Below are 21,940 nucleotides of genomic sequence, written 5' to 3' on the forward strand. Positions count from 1 at the left end.
ACACAGGGCTGGGGAGACGGAGAATTCACCCCGCTATGCGCATGCCTGACACTTGTTCTGGTCCAAATAAAATTATTTGCAATTAGTTTCCACAAGTTGGCATTTACACCAATGGATGAGACTGTCTACATTTTTCTTTTTACAACCTGAAGCAGTGCAAAGTACTCAACTGAATAGCAGCATATGTATACTGGTTTGTTAGATCATTCTCTCCGCATCGTTTTTAAAAAAGATAAAACTCAATTATGCCTGAAGGGCCTATTTGCCAAACCAGCAGAACTTCCATTACGCTGCAGTATGATTGAAATGTTTACCGCTTAACTTGGTCTGTTTCAAGTACCCCTTGTGGGAAAGAGCACAAAGTCAGAGAAAAGGTCATCAGACAATTAAAATTGAAAACTTGTATGTTAAAATAGCATTATTCCCATCTCAATATTAGGCAAGAGATGATTAATGATTCAAAGCATAATGACCTGGTACCATATTGACTGTAATTTCCATCTTGAACATGTATGCAGGGAACAGTTTCTCTTCAATCCCGGCCAATTCCCAAAGGCAAAAAATAGATAGTGCCGGAATGAGAACGAGTATGAAGATCATTACTGAAGATGAACAATAAACCAAACCGATCGTCTGGTAATCGGGGGGGGGGGGGAAGCATAACTGACCTCATCAAAATTTATCAACATAAATCTACACTATTTTCATAGCTACAGAATTTAGTGAAAAAGATACAACAGAAACAATGATAGGGTGTGAACAGTAGTTCAAAGAGCAAGAAAGAAAAACAGAAAATATTACATTTTGTTGATTACAGAATTTTAAAATATTCCTCAAATTGCCTCGTTCTCTCACCGCTTATTTAGTCCCAGTGCCTCCAACTAGCATCATACTTTGTTTTTTCAACCAGAGTAACTCGGACAAAACCTCAATCATTTTAACTATTGACAAAGGACATGAAATGCAAAACCGATATGGAGATTTGTGGACCATGTTCTTCTAGCAGTGGAACTGAATGAGTTATTGATTCGTTAGTGGAACAGTCATTTTGATGACAAAGTAGGAAGCCAAATAAGCCACAAAAGAGTATAATTTATTAAACTGTACACCACTATTAACAGAACTATTTTAAACTGAATGTGCTACACATTATTGGTCAACTGGTTTAAAGATTTACAGTCAAATTTTAAATCTTCATATTTCCAAGATGTGCGGATACTTGATGATCAGCAGCTTTGAAATGACCTGCTTACTGTCCATCCTGTGTGTAAAGATTCATTAGCTATCAGTTCTTTGCTGGCTGTGTAAATGCAGAATCAAATCTCGTATCTCCTCCCGTTTTTTCTTTACCTCCTCTCTCAGGAACCATTTGTCCAGCTGCAACGGCAATTCAAAATTTGCGATGGGTTTCTGTGGAAAGAGAAAAAAACAATTTTGCAAAGAGGAAGAAAGACTGCTTGCCAATGCAAGAGTAACGGTTGTGAAATTACTTCCTCAATATTAAATGCCTGATCACCTTGATGGGACCTGTTCTTATTTAGTTAATCTTTCAACTATATACTTGTTTCCAATGGATTTCTACCCAATAACTCCTTTTCCCACCCCTCTCGGTCACCTGGGAAGATTCCGAGGGCTGGGTTTTCACTTTGCACACCAAGTCATGAAATGCTGAACTTAAGTTTCTTTTACTGGAAAAATATTTTACAGGTGCATACAAAACATTCTAGTTCCATATTATCCAGAAATTGAAGAATGTGAAAAGAAAACAAATGAAGAATCTCAGCGATCTCACAATTCCTCAGAAGGTACTTTGAGCTATCATGCCACAAATAAATGGTTGCTGAAGAGGCAATGGAATAATCAGAAAGGGGTAATGTGGATTGGGCTCTTGTGAGGGAAGTGCCAAATGGTGATAGCTTCATACAAGATTGCACAATGGCATATGGTACTGAGAAAACTCACTGGCACTTCACTGGTGTTCAAACGTCATGTTGCTTTGGCAAAGCTTCTCAACTGAAGACTTGGACATCTAGAACATTAAGTTAGCCTGTATAGTGCAAGCTGCCAGGTATGGATCCACTAATTTGAAGCTGTACATTGTGCAGCTGTGAGGAAACTTTCACTTGGGGTGATAGATATTGCAATGGCACAAATACAAATTTTCAGAAATCCTGGGTTTGTTGCTATCACAATCTGTAACTGGGTAATTGGAAGGGCTAAAATACCAAAAGGCAAGCACCACTGTTGAAGTTCTAAGTATTTAATTAATTAAACTAACCATTTGATCAGGACTCTAGGGTATTTCAACAACTTGCCTGGCTCACTAACTAAACTAGGATGTGCGATTCTGTGATCGAAGGGCAGAATTCTTCCAATTATGCAACATTTAAATTAATAAGCTAATGCTCCAGCCAGAAGGCTGATGAAAATTAGACAGGCAAAAAAAAAGCTGACTAGTACTCAGAAACCTAATCGGAGACTCTTCACCAGTACGATCGATTTCCAATGCTTAAGCAAAACCTAGTTAAACAAAATTAAGTTACCTGAAAAAAGCTCTCCACATACTGCAGTAAGTAAATGCCACAGTCACTGCTATTATCTTGCTTAGGAACTCGAGGGACAGAGCCCTTCATGTTTTCAGCTGTGAAAGTGCGTTGTCCTCGTTTTTTTACTTCCCACTCAATCTGCAGATACCTATTCAAGGAAGAGGGAAGTGAATGCAGTATTGCCAAATTTGCAGATGACACAAAAATAGATGGGAAGGCAAATGATGAGGATGACACAAAGAGTCTACAGAAGAATATAGATTGGCAGATAGGGGCAGCACGGTGGCACAGTGGTTAGCATTGTTGCCTGCGGCGCTGAGGACCCGGGTTCGAATCCCGGCCCTGGGTCACTGTCCGTGTGGAGATTGCACATTCTCCCAGTGTCTGCGTGGGTTTCGCCCCACAACCCAAAAGATGTGGAGGATAGGTGGATTGGCCACCCTAAATTGCCCCTTAATTGGAAAAAATAATTGGGTACTCTAAATTTATATTAAAAAAAAGATTGGCAGATAGAATATAATGTAGGAAAATGTAAAGTTATGTAATTTGGTAGGAAGAATAAAGGAGCTGAATATTATTTAAATGGAGAAAAACTGCAGAAAGCTGCAGCACAGAGGGTTTGATAGTCCCCGTGCATAAATCACAAAAGCTTGTATGCAAGTTCAGCAGGTAATTGGAAGGCAAATGGAATGTTGGCCTTTATTTCAAAGGGAATGGAGTATAAAAATAGGGAAGTCTTGCTAAAACTATACAAGGCACTAGTCAGACCAGCTGGAATATTGTGAACTGTTTTGATCCCCTTATCTAAGGAAAGATATCCTGGCAGTCCATGAGAAGATTCACGTGGTTCATCCCAGGTATGGAGGAATTTTCTTATGAGGAGAGGTTGAGTAGGTTGGGCATGTATTCATTGGAGTTAATAACAAGAGGTGGTCTTATTGAAATGAATAAGATTCTCACGGGGCTCAACAAGGATGGGGGCAATTCTCTGGCCATGTTGCACCTGGTGGCATTCCCATTATCGTGAGAATAGCCGGAGAGCCTTAAAACAGGAATAACGCAGGTTATCAATTAGTTTGCCATTTTCCTGACCTGCCCCACTTGGCATGATCAGGCTCTCAGCCAAAAAACGGCGAGAAAGGGTGGCACGGTAGCACAGTAGTTAGCACTATGGCTTCACAGCTCTAGGGTCCTAGTTTCGATTCCTGGCTTGGGTCACTGTCTGTGCGGAGTCTGTACGTTCTCCCCGTGTCTGCGACGGCTTCCTCCGGGTGCTCCGGTTTCCTCCCACAGTCCAAAGATGTGCAGGTTAGGTGGATTGGCCATGATAAATTGCCCTTAGTATTCATAAAGATTCGGAGGGGTTACGGGGATAGGGTGGAAGTGTGGGCTTAAGTGCGGTGGTCTTTCCAAGGGTCGGTGGGCCAAATGGCCTCCACTGTAAATACTATGTTCTCTGTAAAATGATCACACCTAGTGTGTATTCATTTTAATCTCATTAGAACCATAGAATCCCAACAGGAGGCTATTAGACCTATCGAGTCTGCACTGACCCTTTGAATCAGTACCCTAGGCCCACTCCCCTGCCCTAACCCCATCTAATCTGTCCATCCATGGACACCAAGGGAAGGTTTTACCATTACCAATCCACCTAGCCTGCACATCTTTTGGACTGTGGGAGAAGACCAGAGTACCCGGAGGAAATCCACACAGACACGGGGAAAATGTGCAAACTCCACACATCCAAAGCTGGAACTGACCCCAGATCCCTGGTGCTGTGAGGCAGCAGTGCTAAGCACTATGCCAGCCCAACAACATTAAAATTGAGTGCGGTGGCAGCCCAGGAATTCCCTGGTCCAGGCATAGCCCTCTCCACTTACTCCCATGTAGCTCAAGGACACCGTAGTTGATGGCTTACTCCCATGTAGCTCAAGGACACCGTAGTTGATGGCCCAATGTTGTGTCCGGGGGGGGGGGGGGGGAGGTAAGTTTGAGTATGTGAGGTATTCAAGCCACTGTTATATCTTGTGGGAACACCCATAACAGGGCCAGCACCACAGCTGCAGCCTGTCTCATGCAAGTCCATTTCACCCCACTTGAAGTTTCAATCAGCTCTGGTTTAATTGTTTCAGTCTGCCTTCTTTTCTACCTTTGTTCATTGTTGTTAGCATTCCATTTCACACTCATTGACTGTGGCAAGCCTCTAGCTCAACAGCTGAAGGCTATCTCAAAAGAGGGGCTAGCTTTGTAGGTTGCCAAAGCACTTCACGGTTCCTGAACTCTGAAGTGCATGTTTAAAAAAGAGAGGATAAATTGTGGACTGGAAGTCCTGCAGCCTTTTGATGCCTGAACAGCATGCCTGCACTCTCGATGTATCAGTACCATAGAGGCAGCTGACAACACTCATCCAAAGAGCAAGGTTTCACCATTGAGGACCCTCTTGCGTCCAAAGGATTACTATCTGAATGAGTGGTGGACAGCTGAGCACAATCTTCCTAATGCTGCTGGCAGTGGTCTGGGGTCAAGGATGTAACTAGTAGAATTGATGAAGGGAGCCAGTGGATGGGGTGTATTTGGACCTTCAGAAGGCTTTTGACAAAGTCCCACATAAAAGATTAGCGTGTAAAATTAAAGCTCTTGGGATTGGGGGTAGTGTATTGAGATGGATAGAAATTTTTTTTAATAATAATCTTTATTGTCACAAGTATGCTTACATTAACACAAAGATGTTCCTGTGAAAATCCCCTAATCGCTACATTCCAGGTCCTGTTCAGGTACACAGGGAGAATTCAGAATGTCCAAATTACCTCACAGCATGTCTTTCGGGACTTGTGGGAGGAAACCAGAGCACCCGGAGGAAACCCACGCAGACATAGAGTGAATGTGCAGACTCCGCACAGTGTCCAGTGACCCAAGCCAGGAATCGAACCTGGGACCCTGGCGCTGTGAAGCAACAGTGCTAATTGTCCGTACCATGGTTGGCAAAAAGGAAACAAAGAGTAGGAATTAACAACCTTGTTCAAATTGGCAGCAATGACTGCAGGGATCGGTGCTAGGACCCCAGCTATTGACAATATATATTAATGACTTAGATGAGAGAACAAAATGTCATATCTCCAAATTTGCAGATGACACCAAGTTGGGTGGGAGGGTGAGCTGTGAGGGGGATGCAGAGATCCTTCAGTGAGATTTGGACAAGTTGAGTGAGTGGGCAAATGAATGGCGCAGATGCAGTATAATTTGATAAATATGAGGTTATCCACTTTGGTAGCAAAAATAAGAAGGGAGACCATTACCTGAATGGCCACAAATTAGGAGAGTGGAATGTGCAACAAGACCTGTGTGTCCTCGTATAGCAGTCACTGAAGGTAAGCAGGCAGGAGCAGCATGTGGTAAAGGAGGCAAATGGTATGCTGGCCTTCATTGCAAGAGGTTTCGAGCATAAAAGCAGAGATGTCTTGCTGCAATTGTACAGGGCCTTGGTGAGGCCAGACCTGGAATACTGCGTGCAGCTTTGGTCACCTTGCCAGAGGAAGAATGTTCTAGCTATCGAGGGAGCGCAGCGAAGGTTTACCAGACTGATTCCTGGGATGGCAGAACGGACGTATGAGGAGAGATTGAATCGGTTAGGATTGTATTCACTGGAGTTCAGAAGAATGAGGGGAGGGGGGAAATCTCATAGAAACCTATAAAATTCTAATAGGACTGGACAAGGTAGATGCAGGAAGGATGTTCCCAATGGTAGGTGTCCCCAGAACCAGGGGTAACAGTCTTAGGATACAGGGTAGACCATTTAAGACAGAGATAAGGAGAAATTTCTTCAGCCAGAGTGGTAAGCCTGTGGAATTTGTTAGCACAGGAAGTAGTCGAGTCCAAAACATTGGGCTGGATTCTCTGACTTTGAGGCTATGTCCTCACGCAAGCGTGGGAATGGTGGTGTTTTACACCCAAATATTCAGTGCAAAACAGCCACCGATCCTCCGTGTAGCTGGGGGCTGGCATGCCGGCAGCGTAGAGCACCCAGCTCTCGCTGCCGATATGGCCCTTGAATTGCCAGGTCCGTGGCCGCGCATGCGCATGGCAGCAGCCTGCAGAGACTGCGCCGTGCAACAAGGCGCCGGCCGCTCGCAGACCCGGCCTGCAAAATACTGGCCCCCCTTTGGCCGGCTTGCATTTCCCGGACTACCCCCCGCCCCCGCACAGTGCCCCCAGCCCCTGACAGAGATCTCCCTGCCCGCGGATCGGCCCTCCTCGACTGTAGCGGCACTGGGCTGAGTCCGCAGTCATCACACCTTGTTCCCAATGGGTGAGACCATGAGAGACCCACGCCGATGGGAACTCGGAGAGTTGGGGACGGAGCATTGGGTGGCGGTTCTCAGGCAACATCCCGAGACCGTTGATTCGCCGTTTGAGGGGGCGGAGCATCTTGAAAGCAGCGCCGCCCTCGATTTGGTCGGGACATCCCAGCTGATCGCCGAACGCGATTTTGGCATCGGCGACCGTAGTATTCAGCCCACTGTATGGTTTAAGAAGCAGTTAGATACAGCACTTATGGCTAAGGGGATCAAAGGATATGGGGGAAAAGCGGGATTAGGCAATTGAGTTGGTTGCTCGGTCATGATCATAATGAATGGCGGAGCAGGCTTGAAGGGCCAAATGGCCTCATCCTGCTTCTATTTTTATATGTTTCTCTGTCTAGGGTCTACTGATCTGGGCAGGAGCGAGTTTGGCAAAGGTTGCCAGCACAAGTATCTTCGCTGGATGGACAAAATGAAGAACACCCTACTACTATATTTCAAATGTTGCTGGTGCTCTTGTGCAAAGCAAAATCATCATCCCCTCTGCAGGGTAAAATGTTTCACTACTCCATAATCATTTTCAAAAGCATGGATAATTCTGAACTCTTCTGCAAAAGATCACCTTCTCCAAGAACCTACGGTGGCATAACACTATGGTGGCATAGTGGTATTGTCACTGGACTGGTAATCCAGGGACCCGTGTAATGCTCTGGGGAATGGCAGATGGTGGATTTTGAATTCAATAAAATCTGGAATTAAAAGTATAATAATGACAATGAAATCACTGTCGATTATCGTAAAAACCCATCTCGTTCACTAATGTGAATCTGCTACCCCTTACCTGCCCTACATAATAATAATAATCTTTATTGTCACAAGTAGGCTTATGTTAACGCTGCAATGAAGTTACTAGTCGGCACATTCCGGCACCTGTGCGGGTACACGAAGGGAGAATTCAGAACGTCCAAATTACCCAACAGCGCGTCTTTCGGGACTTGTGGGAGGAAACCGGAGCACCCGGAGGAAACCCATGCAGACACAGGGAGAATGTGCAGACTTCGCACAGACAGGGACCCAGTCGGGAATCGAACCTGGGACCCTGGCACTGCGAAGCAACACTGTGCTCCGTGGTGCCCACCCACTGTGCTACAGATCCACAGAAATATGGCTGACTCTTAAATGCCCTATGAAATGGCCTAGCAAACCACTCACAGGTAATTAGGAATGGGCAATAAACGATGGCTCAGCCAGCAACACCCACATCCCCATGACAATTAAAAAACATCACCAACATGAAGTGCGCCAAGCTTAGGAATTTCGATCTCCAATTATTGAAGATATTTGGTAGTGCTGAGAATTCTAAACTACCTATAGCCCTGTAAGGATAAAAGCACCCAACAGTATATTTCATCCAACATTTAGTACACTATTGATCTTATTTTCCATTTGTCACACCAGCCATCTTGTGGCCCACTGAATTAATTAGGTGCAGTTTTGTGCTGAACAACACTTCAGGCCAAAGGCTGATTCCGTCCTCATCAGCCACATGTTTCAGAGGTAGCTGGAAAGGGGTCATGATTAGGACATTGACCTGAATTTTCTCCTCTAAAGCCAAAGATGCAGCACCTCTAACCCACTTCTGACCCAGCTAAAATCAGATTTTGCATTTTCATTGATTCAAATATAATTTCAACTTTTGAAATTTTATACATTGTGGTCCAGGTCTCAAGTGAATAGAAATCACCTCTTACTTCATCTCTATGGCCGTTTTTAAGGTGTTTGATAAAACGCTGAGGGCAGAAAGTAATAAAATATATGTTTTTTTACAGTCAAGCTTCTCGTGGATTCCTACTTACTCAAATAAATTTAAATAAGTTACCTTACGTATATGACTAACAGATAGAATACTTTATTGATACTCACTCTCGTAAAATCTTCACTGTGTGCAATTGTGAAGCTGCTCTCAGTGAATCCAGAATAAGAATGCAGGGTCTGAGGAGGAAAAATTGAACAATTTCAGTTACCACTTTATATTTCAATTTGATTACCAAGTTTCTCGTGGCTGAGATCAGCACTGTGGTAGAAATGAATAGCCTGAGCCTCTCACCACCACAAATCAACAACAATAAAAATCACTGACCAACAATCTTAACACATCTGACAGGCTTCAGCCTTGTAACTCCACCCTTTATTTCTGATTTGAAAAGGTTCCGATGATCCTGTCAGGGACCGTTAACATTTAAAGAAGAAATCCAAACACCCAGCAATTAAACAACACAACTATGCCACACGATTGCATGTTTATACACAAAACCATTATTGTATATCAAGAAGAATTAAAGAAAATAAGCACCATCAACACTATAGTTCATAAGTACTTATGCCATGTACTCAGATCTACTTTTTACTTCCCTCCAACTCCCAATAAATCCTTTATACATTACAAGAATTTTCAAGGTTCGTTCACTTAGTTCGGGATCAACTCAAAAGGTATGTCAAAGCTCTCCAAAATTCACTTTACTTCTCTTCAGTGTTCCAGCTATCTGCGGAGGTACGGTTCAATGGGGGTCCTTCCATTAGCTCTTTGTCTAGGTGATCCTCCACTTTTTATGACTGTGGGTGCCTCAGCTCCTTGTTCAGGTTACCAATAGATAACCAACTGACTTGCAGATTTCCAAGGAAACTCTGCTGACTGCTTTCTGTCACAAGGCTCTGAGGACCATTGTAGATTTCTTCCTGGGTGCAAGCTAGAGTATATCTTCCAGCTGCTTTTCCCTCTCAAAATCCAAACTCAAGACCATGCCTACATTCTGCACAATGAACATCAATGTTAGTATTTTCTCTGCTTAAATGCAGGCATCACCAATGTTTATTTCCTTAGGCTCTTTGCAGCCTACACAAGACCAAATCTGGTCTGTTCTCAAACTGAACTACTTGCTTCCGTCAGCAAACATACAGATAATATTATATCCCTACATCCCACCTCCATGGTGATGTGGCATGCTTTGAGATGGGCTCAAAGAGATATGTAAACAAATTAGTTTACTTTCAACACAACTATGTAACTCTGCATAAATGTACATTTCTCCAAACTGCCTGGCTCATTTCTCCAGACTGCCTGGTCCATTACAAGTTTTAAGGTGGATCATTCATTGCCAAGTGTTTCCCATTTTCAATTTTTACTTTGAAAGATAAACACATGCTACCTTACTGTAATAACTGCATTTAAGTTGTACTTCCATCAATTATTTTTAAACAGCTCACCAGATGTCTACTTATCTTACATTTTACGATTTAACCTCCAACTTAAAAGGTCATATTCCTGAAATTAAAGTTATATTCAAAAAAATATAAACCATGAACTAGATTTTTGCAGTAGTGTTCATGAACAGGCTCATTTACACTGGCACTTTATCATGGACCTGCTGGATAATTTGCAAACCATTAGGTGTCAAATTTAGAGAGTACAGATTCTTCCTTTTCCAACTCCTAAACCAGTATTTTGGCAATAGTTCTGACCAAGCAATGCATCTTGCCAGAGAGCAGTAATTGCTCTTTTTAAAATATTGTTTATGGTTGCCCATTCCTAATTGTCTGGAGAAAGTAGCCATTTATTTGAACTTCTCCTTGCTTCTATCTCTGTCACAAGGTTCACAAATAATGGTAAACACATTATTTTGGTTTGTTCTCGTCTATTTACTCCCTTATCCAGTGTTTTCCTACCACGTTCACGACTGTTCCGATGCTCTTGCCGCTTAAGAATTTTTGGTTTCCTTACTCGAACTGCCTGCTTTCACAAGGGACATCCAATCCCTCTCTACGCCTCTGTACCTTACACAATCAGTGTTAATACTCGCTACTTCTTACATTACAAAGTACATGCTTGCTCTTTGAGAGTGCAACAAAGTTTCACTATACAGGCTCCAGAGATGATGGGGATTGTCCTCTAGGGCAGTGGTGGGCAACCTGCAGCCCGAGAGCCAAATTCAGCCCATCTGGATTCTGAAAGCAGCACGAGACATTTTGTTGAACTTTTTCCACAGTCCATCAATTTCTATCCGCATAGTGCTTTTCCTACCGCCATAAACATAGGGCAAGTGAAGTGAGGTGCATGTTGATTACACACAACATTGACTGTGAGAGCTGTGCTGGTGTGTCCAAAGTGTAAATATTTATTTTGTTTTTACTATTTGAAGTGAATGATCATTCAATTAATGTACAAATACAAATGATTAAGCAGTTTCTATAATTAGTTATTAAATATTTGGGGTATATTGAATGTCTTTAAATCTTAAGCATGGGGGTCGTGGTTAGTGAACAATCCTGTTTTCAATTTTGCAGCCCACGGAGATGAAGGAGGGTCACTCATGTGTCACTCACTAACCGAGGCTGCCCACAACTGTATTAAGAAGTTAAGTAAACTAGGCCTATATTTCTTGGCGTTCAGAAGAATGAGATGTGATTGAATAATAGTTTCCCTACCCACTTCCCAGGGAGTCAGCAACGAACAGATCTCTGCCAAAACCCTCTGCCCTGCAGTCATTTAATACACCAAGTGTTAACTGGCTGGAGATGAGACTTCAACGCCTTACTCAGGAGGAAGTCACACCTCAGAAACCCGAGTCAAAGTACCGGGAGTACCGGCACTTGTTGGAGGTCTTAGGGTGAGGTGGGCTGGGGAGTTGAGGCCCAGAGGGTAGACAGGGGTGGAAATGTTGGCCGACAGAGAGACCTGCAAAGGCCAGACCTTTTGCGGGTTAACCCAATAATAAAAGGTTGCTGATGAAGGTGCCCACCAAAACCCAAGCATGGTCACTTTTCAAGCATCCACCACTGCTCCTGAACTCCTCCCAGCAACCTTGGAATTGATCCCAGGTTAGAAATGGTGATGGTCAATAATTGGCCACCAAGGGCCTCAAATGGAGCAAGAACAGGCACGCAGGCTGGCCTAGGTCCTGCGCATCCCAGCGTAAAGAAGTTTACAGAGTAAAGAAAGCAGAAAGAAAGCAAACAGGGTGGAAGAGAGCAAGTAAAGAAAAAAAAGAGAGAAAGAAAACAAGGAAGGAAAAATTAGGAGAAATATTTCTCTTGACATTCGTTGGGGCTGTGGAATTCTGTTCCCCAGCCAGCAGTGGAGGCAAGGTCATTGAATATTCTTAAGGCTGGAGTTTAATGCATTCTTTATTGACAAGGGAGTCATAGCGTATACGGGATATCCAGGAAATTTAGAATTGAGGCCATAATCAGATCAACCATGATGCTATCAAACGGCAGAGGAGGATCAAGAGGGCGTGGCATGCTCCTGTGCCTAATTTGAATGTCCTTATATTAGAAGGGAAAATGGAAAAAAGGAAGGATTTTTATTTTGACGGGGGAAAGGAAGGTGAAGTATGCAGAAGGCACTGCCTGCATGATCTACGTAAAAATATTGTAATCATTCCTATTACCTCCAAAAAGGAATTACTCACTCCTAGTTGGTGACAATCTATTGCTTGGAATCAAAAACAATTAATTAAATTATTTAGTAAGTCTGCAAGTTATCATTTCAACGTTACTTACTGTTTGAGTATCCTTTTACTTTGTTTGTGCAAGTTGATGGGTGCCTTTATACATCCCTATAAGAAATTAAATACAATTTAAAATAAAAGCAAATTACTGCGAATGCTGGAACCTGAAACAAAAACGTACTGGACAATCTCAGCATCTGTGGAGAGAGAATTTAAAATAGAACTATTTTCCAGCTCAACTAGTAAATATAAACATATAAATGAAGCACAAAGGTTCAACCCCCAGTTTGTGACAAGTGAATTAATTTCAACCAAGGCGGCAAGTAATTGCGAGGGGAAGAGAGCAAGTTAAAAAAAAAGAGAGAAAGAAAACAAGGAAGGAAAAACAGTCGTCGGGGCTGTGGAATTCTGTTCCCCAACCAGCAGTGGAGGCAAGGTCATTGAAAAAAAGGAATACAGAAGTTGGTATTCCCACATTGATCGTTTTTAATTAATCTTATGCCTGGTTTTCAACATTCTCCTCCAAAATTATTACTGAAAACAATGCTGCAATTTCTTAACTTCAGCTGAAGCCTCGTGTACCTCACGGGAACCTGTGGGCCCTCCAATCTGCCCCTTCCAGAATAATTCCAAAATTTGTATCTCCTTAGCTCGACCGATGACTCATGCATCAAGAAATGATTCTCGACAAAATTTCTGAACTTGCCTTTCACTGATTTATACTTGTATCCCCTTATCCTATAGGCATGGCATTGGGCAAAATATTTTCTGGATTAACATCGTCTTATCACTTTGATATCTTGTATGCCTCTACAACATCTTCGTTAATTGACCTTTCAAGGCTGAAGACTCCATCCAGGCTTTATTCAGAACCCTGTGGCACGAGGGAGCAGCCTTGAAGCCCGTTTTTTGCACCATTTGGGATGTTTCCCACATTCTCAGTTATCCAAATTTATTTCAGGAGATAGATGGGGCTTGACTAGAAAATAATTCAGTTTTATCATGATGTTCTCAGACTTGTGGTCTTGTTTGGTTTATGGACTGCTGCTCCAAAACTGACAGATTGGATAAGATAGAGCCCAACAATAATCCTTGATCTCTACCACCCTTTCCTCCAATCAATGATTAATTCTTATACATACTTATTCTTCAATTAACCGAGAACCATATTGTCCTCATCTACAAGAATAAGTTTATTAATAATTTAAGCTAATTATTGTGTTATTTACCTGTAGTATAGAGCTGGGCAATGATGAAGACATTACACAAGGAACACTGCTGGAGTCTTTATCTGCAATAGAGCAAAATTTGGTCTTTGTATTACAAGCATGCAGTCTATATATTAATCCATATCAACCTGAAGTACTGTTACATCTGACCCCAGCGAGCATACACCGTCATATTACAGGGAATAATTACACATCTGCTTAAAGGCTGCCGGATAACATCTGGAGATTGTATTGACACCAGAAAAAGGAACTACAGAAGAAATAAAAACACCAAATGCTTCTTTTGTAAGCTTCATTCTTGGGATCTGAGCAGCCGTAACGAGGATGGCATTTACTGCCAATCCCTGGTTGCTCTGAAGTGGTGGGCCTCATCTTGTAATTGAGGTAGCAAACAGGATAGATGTATGTCCAACCATTTTTTTTTTACATTTTTAAATACTAATACTGGAACAATGGAAGATAAAACTTTTTAAATATTCATCTGAAAAATGTTACATTTGGTTTGATTTCTTCAATAAAAGTGAAAAGTTTGGAGGCTTTGATAAGATATGTCTACTGCATTTTGATCTCAAGCTTCTTTTATCTTGCTACTTCAAATTCAACACTACATGACTACATGATACTTAAGGGAGCTGTAGATCCTTGGAGATTATCTTTTACACATCCCACAATAAGACGGCTCTACAAACATTTATTTAAAAAAAACAATGAAATAATAATTGTTTCATATCTATGCAAGTAAATGCCAAGTGCTTACTTGCTGAATCCTGTGACGGTGCGTGCTGAAAGGTATCCCCATCAGAATGATCAGATGATGACACTTGTTCTTTACTTATTTTCTCATCATTAGGTGTGGAAGGCGGGTTTGAAAGTAATTTGCTTTCCTTTGTTTCAGTGGTAAAATCAGTTTCATAAGCTATTTTGTCCAATGCAGGAAAACAAATAACAGCAAGATACCAATGTGATCTGCAAGCAAAACATGTCCTGTCATAAGTTAACAAGGAATTAATTTTACCCATCAATCCCTAGTTCAAAGATACCAACTTTATTGAGCTCTCTTCATTCTTAACTTTAGATGTGGTCAAGAGCCCAAGAATAACCCTGGCACAAGTGCTGGTAGTGAGTTACAGGCACCTGAAGCACTGCAAGAGTTTACTGTTGCTTTGCTCTTATTACATAGCCTGGCAGCAGAGCATATAAAATGAAGGAATCAGGATAGAGTGAATCTGAACAATAAATCATTTGTAGGTCTAATAATTAAAACAAATTTATACTAATCAGCTTGTGAAAGAATCACATAATAGTTTAGAATCTGTGAGCTATCTATAATGACTGTTTGGTCTCATTAATTTATGTAGGTTTAGAACAAAATGCTGGGGGTGCTGGAATCGGAAACAAAAACAGTTGGAAAAATCCAAGCTGGTCTGGCAGCATCCGGGGGGAGAGAAAACGGTGTCAATGCTCTCATGCTCACATGTCCGTCCTGGGTCTGCTGCAACGCTCCAGTGAAACCCAACTTAAACTAGAGCAGCAGCACCTCATCTTCTGATTACGCACGTTCAGCCCCCAGGACTAAGAGTTAAAATTTCAGGGCTTTGACTTTTCTCCTCCACCGTTACCTTTTTTTATATTCCAAACATTTTTTTAGTTCCTATGCAAAACCATCCCTCCCATCTGTTGCTTGTTCTTAAACTTTGCTACAACTTTGTTGCAATCTCTCCCAGCTCCCACGAGGACTGTTCCACCTCCTCTTGTATATAATCCCAATTTTCCTGCTCTTTAGCAGGAAGGGTCAGATGAACTCAAAACATTAACTCTGTTTTCTCTCCTGACGGATGCTGCCAGACCTGCTGAGTTTTTGCAACTTTCTCAGTTTATGTTAAAGCTGGGTTTAGTGTTCTACTCAAACAAATTTTTGAGAATGATCTCAGCAGCAACATCCACAACAGATTATAAAAGCACACTTACTCTTCATTAACAGGCACAAACACAAAATCCTTTGTAAAGATATCCACATGTCGAGTCCATGTTCTCACACGTTGATGTCTCTTGTGCTGTATTCTACAAGGGCAGCATTAAATGCACTTTTAAAGTAGATAAATTGTGAACATGCAATTCAGGATTAATAAATCTACAAAAACTAAAGTCAAATTGTTATTGTTTCTTCTTTAAGTAAACCCAGTCAATAGCTTAAAAACAAAGAAATTTGCAACACTGAAGGTTTGAAAAGATTCAAATGTGGGCATTGTAAATCTGCCAGTGCTAGAATAACAAGCCGCAGATCCTCAATTTTGCTTGAAGTTGGTACATCTCAAAATGTACATACAATTACAGCAGACAGAATTGCTAAATAATTACAAATTCTAAATATTTACAAGTTTTAATCAGAGCAAAATTTAAAAAAATTTCAAACACTTAGTTAATGCAGCGGCAGACAAGGAGGAGAGATGGCCAAGTTTGATTGGGTAAATAGACTAAAAGGCATGGTGGTAAATAACCAGCGACAAAACTAATTCTGTGACTAAGATCCATTAGTGGATCTTACTGAGGTGATCAAAGATAGTATTAGATTAAAAACAAGACTTATAAATGCTGCAAAAAACAGTACTAAATTGGAGAATTGGGTGTTTTAGAAACCAGCAAAGTGACTTCAAAAAGTTGATAAAAGGGGGGAAAGAAAAGTGTGTAAATAGCCAGGAATGCGTGACCTTTCATTCGTAGGAGAGAGCAGCCTGGGGAGTGGCGGTGGTGGAGGGAGTGGCATAATGCCACTGGAGTAGTAATCCGCTTTGGGGACAAAAGGTTCAAATCCCATCATGGCAGCTGGTGGTGGAATTTAAATTTAATTAATTAATAAATCTAAAATTAAAGCTAGTCTCAGTAACGGCATCATGAAACCATGGTCGACTGTCATAAATACCCATCTGGTTCATTAATGAAGGAAATCTACTGTCCTTACTAGCAACGTGGTTGAGACTAATGTCCTCTGAAATGGCCGAGCAAGCACTCAGTTGTACCAAACCACTACAAAGTCTAAAAGGCATGAAACTGGATGGACCATCCGGCATAAGCACTTTCACATCCTCCTTACATCTGAGGGCTTGTACCAAAATTGGGAGAACTGTCCCACAGATTAGTCAAAGAACAGCCTGCTTTGTCGCATGCACTGAAACATACCTTACTGAAAATGTCCCTGAAACAAGCATCACACATCACATGGCCTGTTCCACCAGCAGGACACACATTAGTGATGGCATTCAGTCAGGAGGGAATTCCCCTGCAAGTCTTCAACATTGACTCCGTACCCAATGAAGTTTTGTGGCAAGGAAACTTACTGTTGATTACCATCTATCACCACCACCACCCCCATCCCTCTGCACCCTTCCCCCTCACCCCAGGTGATGCATCAATACCTCTTCATGCTAAACACCAATGGAAGGTGCACTGAGATGCAACAGTACATACTCTGGGTGAGGGGGCTTTGATGTCCATCATCAAGAGTGGCTTGATTGTACAACTACTGACCAAGCCCTGAAGGACATGGCTGCTATACTGGGTCTGCAGCAGGTGGCGAGGGAAAAATCTACTTGATCTTACTCTCACCAATCTAGCTGTCACAGATGCATCTGTCCATGACATTGTTGGTAGGAGTGACGATTGCACAGTCTTTGTGGAGATGAAGTTGCATCTTCACATTGCGGATACCCTCCATTGGTGGCAATACCATCTTGCTAAATGGGATAGACTTAGAACAGATTTAGCAGCTCAATGAGGTTTCCATGAGGTGCTGTGGGCCATCAGCAGCAGAACTATATTCAACCACAATTTGTAAACTCCTGTTGGTTCCTTCACCATTGCTGCAGGCCCAGTTTGGTAGATATGTTCTTCAGGGGTTAGGCAGCTTGGTCAGCTGTGGTGCTACTGACCTACTGTTAATGATGGACCCACCCAAAGTACCTTTTACACTCAATGCTCCTTCCAAGTGGTGTTCAATATGGAAGAGTACTGATTCATCAGCTGAAGGAAGACGGCAGCTGGTAATCTGCAGGAGATTTCCTTGTCCACATTTGACCTGATGAAATTAGACTTCATGGGGTTTGGAGTCAATATTGACGACTCGAAAGGTGACTCCCTCCCCACTGTATAGCATTCTGTCACTAGTTCTGATGGGACAGGCCATACACCCATGGAAGGTAATAGAGGAGAATGGGCCATTAGCTGTAGGACTTGGCTCAGTGAATGTGGCTATGCGTGTGCTTGACGAGTCTGGAGGGACAGCTCTCCCAAATTTGCCAAAAGTTGGTGAGGCGGACTATGCAAGGTCGACGAGGAAAGATGTGCCTTTGTTGTGCCTGGTGCCTAGGTCTTAATCATAACCTTTATTGTCAGAAGTAGGTTTACATTATAAAGTTACTGTGAAAAGCCCCTAGTCGCCACATTCCGGCACCTATTCGGGTACTCAGAGGGAGAATTCAGAATGTCCAAATTACTTAACAGCATGTCTTTCGGGACTTGTGGGAGGAAACCGGAGCACTCGGAGGAAACCCATGCAGACAGGGGGAGAACATGCAGACTTCGCACAGACAGGGACCCAGTCGGGAATCGAACCTGGGACCCTGGCACTGTGAAGCCACAGTGATAACCACTGTGGTACCGTGCTGCCCCAGGTCTTTAGCCTGATTTCACTCTCCTTTAACTGTCCGCAGCAGTTTGACACAACCGCACAGTTTGGTAGGACATTTTAGAGGGCAGTTAAGAATCAATCAGTTCAGGTTGGCAGATTTCCTCCCCTGGAGGGCATTAGTAGGTCAGATGGATTTTTACAACAATCTGTTAGCTTCACAAACATTATTAATGAGACTAGCTTCAAATTCCACATGCCCTACTGAAATTGGCAGCTGGGAAATCGCATCTTTTCGCTGTATTAATGCTGGCTTTTTGTTGAATCAGTACAGCTTAGAATTAATTAGCTGCCCTGCTGGGATCTGAACTCCATCTGGGCATCTGGGTCAATGGTCCAGTAATATAATCACCATACTCCCGCCCCCCGAAAATAAATACTTCTAAGCTGTAACGATTTGACAAAAAGCCAGCATTAATACAGCGATGAGGTGCGATTTCCTAGCTGCCAATTTCAGTGAATCCAGCAAGTTCACCTTTAGATTGCTGCACAAAACCTATGCATCTAGGGCTGGCAACTCAAAAATAGTAGCACATTAATGATTAAAAACTGTGACAGAAGTGTGAATAGTTTAGTAAGGACCAGAAAAGTAATCCATGTGACTTTTAGAAAATTTGCTTACGAGAGGTTAGTTGCCTCCTCTGATCCGGCATTGTCCTTCCGGGTCAGGCGTCGATAAAAGAAGCTACTAAAAATGTGAGTATGTTCAGCAAGTTCTTTGGGTGCTTTTTCCAGCAAAAGGTACCTTAGGCAAAATAAACAGCACCAGTTAAACTTCATACTGAACTTTAATCAATGCATGAATCACAAAAAGTTGGTTTGCAGGTAATTAAGAAGGCAAATGGAATTTTGTCCTTCATTGCTAGAGGGAGGTTATGTTGCAGCTGTATAGGGTGCTGGTGAGGGCACACCTGGAGTACGGTGTACAGTTTTGGTCTCCTTACTCGAGAAAGGATGTACTGGCACTGGAGGGTGTGCAGAGGAGATTTGATAGATTGAATCCAGAATTGAAAGGATTGGCTTACGAGGAGAGACTGAGTAGACTGGGAATTTAGAAGAGTGAGGCGGGGATCTTATAGAAACTTATCAAATTATAAAGGGAATAGATAAGATAGAAACAGGGAGGTTGATTCCACTGGTGGTTGAAAATAGAACTGGGGGGGGGGCATAGGCTCAAAATAAGGGGGAGCAGATTTAGGATTGAATTGAGGAGGAATTTATTTACCCAAAGGGTTGTGAATCTGTGGAATTCCCTGGCCAGTGAAGCAGCTGAGGCTACCTCATTGGATGTTGTAAGGCAAATAGATTTTTGAACAATGAAGGGATTAAGGGTTATGGTGATCAGCCATGATCTTATTGAATGGCGGAACAGGCTCGAGTGGCCAGATGGCCTACTCCTGCTCCTAGTTCTTATAGCTAATGTTCCTTTCTTTAACACGTCAACATAATATGAATAATTCATTAAAAGCACAAAGATTAATTCCTGACTAGTGTTAAGCAAGGAAAACAGACCACTCTATTCCTGGTATCAATGTATCTTAATCAAGGAATACATTATTTTCAGGGTGAGGTTATATAATTACGAGATAGCAAATTCACCTATTTTAGGGTAATCACACAGACTTGTTTCAGAGACCATCACTTATAAACATGAACCACAAAAAAATTTCAGCAACTAATTCCGCAACTCACCAAAGCTCCTTCGGAAGCACCTACCAAACTCGCAACCTCTACCACCTAAAAGGACAAAGGCAGCAGATGCACAGGAACACAAGCACCTGCAAGCTCCCTTCAAAGCCACACCTCAACCTGAATTGGAAAGACATTGCCATTCCTTCACTATCGCTGGGTCAAAATCCTGGAATTTCCTGTCCCCAACATCACTGTGGGTGTTCCTACACAAAATGGACTATGGCAGTTCAAGACAACAGTTCATCGTCACCTTCTCTGGGGCATAAGAATGCTGATGTAGCCAGTGATGTCCATTATCCCATGAAATAATTTTATAAACACTAATTCGTGCAAAATTTGTTTCCTCAATCTGAAGCTGTAGCCAGAGTCAGGATTATTACCCACTAGGATTCTGCCAGTGGATAAATCACCACCCTTCGCCACATTTCCCTCCAGGCTGTCTGTTACCATATTAACAATGAGGTTATTTAGAAATCATCCGAATTGATGTGAGCTTCGACCTTTATTTATACTCCATGCTCATTGTAAAAATCCTTGAAAAAGTTGCGTCATGTGACTGAAACGTGACTGGCTTTTTAATGACATACGATGATTAAATTACTGCTGAAAATCTCTGGCCTGAAAAAAAATCTGTTGTGTATTTGTGGAATCTCAAATGTTTTAAACTTAGAGGTTGTCCTTTTGAGACAGAAATTAAGAGAATTTTTCTCTCTCATAGGGTTGAGTGGAATGATCTGCTTCAGAAGACGGTGGGGGGTGTCAGTCACTGAAAATTTTGAGGTAGATTGATTCCCTTGGGTTATTGGGGGTAGATGGGAATGCAGAATGAGAAACACAAACATATCAGCCATGATCTTACCAACGTTGCAGGATGCCAGAATACCCTTATAGCTGACAACTGAAGTATTGGATTCGTATTAATATTTACATCATCAAAGCATTCTTCATTTATTGGACTGATTGGCACCATATGATGTAAAGAGATGGGCATTCGTTTGAATCCCATTTTTGCACAGCTGAGAAACCTTTTTCGAACGAAATGGAGAATCTATAATCTGCCTAGCAACAGCACGAAGCTGCATCTTTAAACGGCACCATGGCCAGAAGATCAGGATATCTGCGAGTCAAGACCCTGACCGTGGGGTAGATATATATATATATTTTGATTAAAACTAAGACTTATAAAATGAAATGTTATAAAATGAAATGTTGTAAAACCAAAATGACCCAGGCAGGCAAAAGAAACCTAAGGATTAAATATATTGATTAGATTAGTTTTACACACAAACACAAATCCTATCAAACAGGAGGCTGACACAATAGATTCCCAGGTTAACCCAGGAACCACACTCAACACCTAATCAAGGGACAGCATAGAGATAATGGGACCCCATTGTAAGTCAAGGGAACACCTATTAAAACCAAGCAGATAACGAGACATTGACGTCAGAGTCAGGAAGCCCGGGAAATCATGTATCTGTACTATTTATCTGCACTATTCAAATGTAAAACGGCAAAAGCCCGCCAGAACCTTGCAAATGCTGTACTCTCTATAAATATTGAACCTCGTCTGCATATCGGGGAGATCACCGTGGTCAAGCCATTGTTAGGAGCTGGCTGCGTGGGTCTCCCTGAAGGACTTCAGGACTTGTACAATACAGTAAAAACGCTTTGAACCTTGCCTTGAGACTCGACCTCTTGAATGCACTGGCACAAGGGATTTTTCCCTACAACACAACAAAATGAAGCTAATGTTGAGAAAGGTGAAACCCATGCCATAAAACCAGATTGTTGTGGCCAGTTTTCTTCAAGGTCAGTGGCATGCAGCATGGCAAGGGGCCGAATGGCCTACCTCTGCTCCTACCTTGTATGTGCGGATGTCTCCATCTGATGATAATTTTAAAAATATATATATATATATTTTTGAAGTTTATGATATTTCAGCTTCTACATTAATCCCACTAAATATGTCTCAATCTTTACTTCA

At 42.1% G+C, this 21,940-nt stretch overlaps 1 protein-coding gene across 6 annotated transcripts in view; it reads right to left on the reverse strand.

Moving 5' to 3' along the window:
• Positions 1-1,072: 1,072 nt before the first annotated feature.
• LOC119968875 (sentrin-specific protease 7-like) overlaps positions 1,073-21,940 on the reverse strand; it is a 102,459-nt gene continuing 81,591 nt past the window's right edge. For 5 of the 6 annotated variants that reach the window (XM_038801803.1, XM_038801801.1, XM_038801800.1 and 2 more), the window contains 8 exons: positions 18,884-19,006; positions 15,549-15,641; positions 14,338-14,546; positions 13,581-13,642; positions 12,404-12,459; positions 8,768-8,836; positions 2,544-2,694; positions 1,073-1,410 (listed from right to left, as the gene is read on the reverse strand). In XM_038801803.1, coding sequence (XP_038657731.1) covers positions 1,279-1,410; positions 2,544-2,694; positions 8,768-8,836; positions 12,404-12,459; positions 13,581-13,642; positions 14,338-14,546; positions 15,549-15,641; positions 18,884-19,006 — 895 coding nt within the window. In that variant the 3' untranslated portion in view covers positions 1,073-1,278. Of the gene's footprint in view, positions 1,414-2,543; positions 2,695-8,767; positions 8,837-12,403; positions 12,460-13,580; positions 13,643-14,337; positions 14,547-15,548; positions 15,642-18,883; positions 19,007-21,940 lie in introns of all 6 variants that reach the window. The other variant, XM_038801802.1, reaches the window with a different exon arrangement.

The sequence above is a fragment of the Scyliorhinus canicula genome, chromosome 7 (genome assembly GCF_902713615.1).
Source record: "Scyliorhinus canicula chromosome 7, sScyCan1.1, whole genome shotgun sequence".
Classification (NCBI taxonomy): Eukaryota; Metazoa; Chordata; class Chondrichthyes; order Carcharhiniformes; family Scyliorhinidae; genus Scyliorhinus; species Scyliorhinus canicula.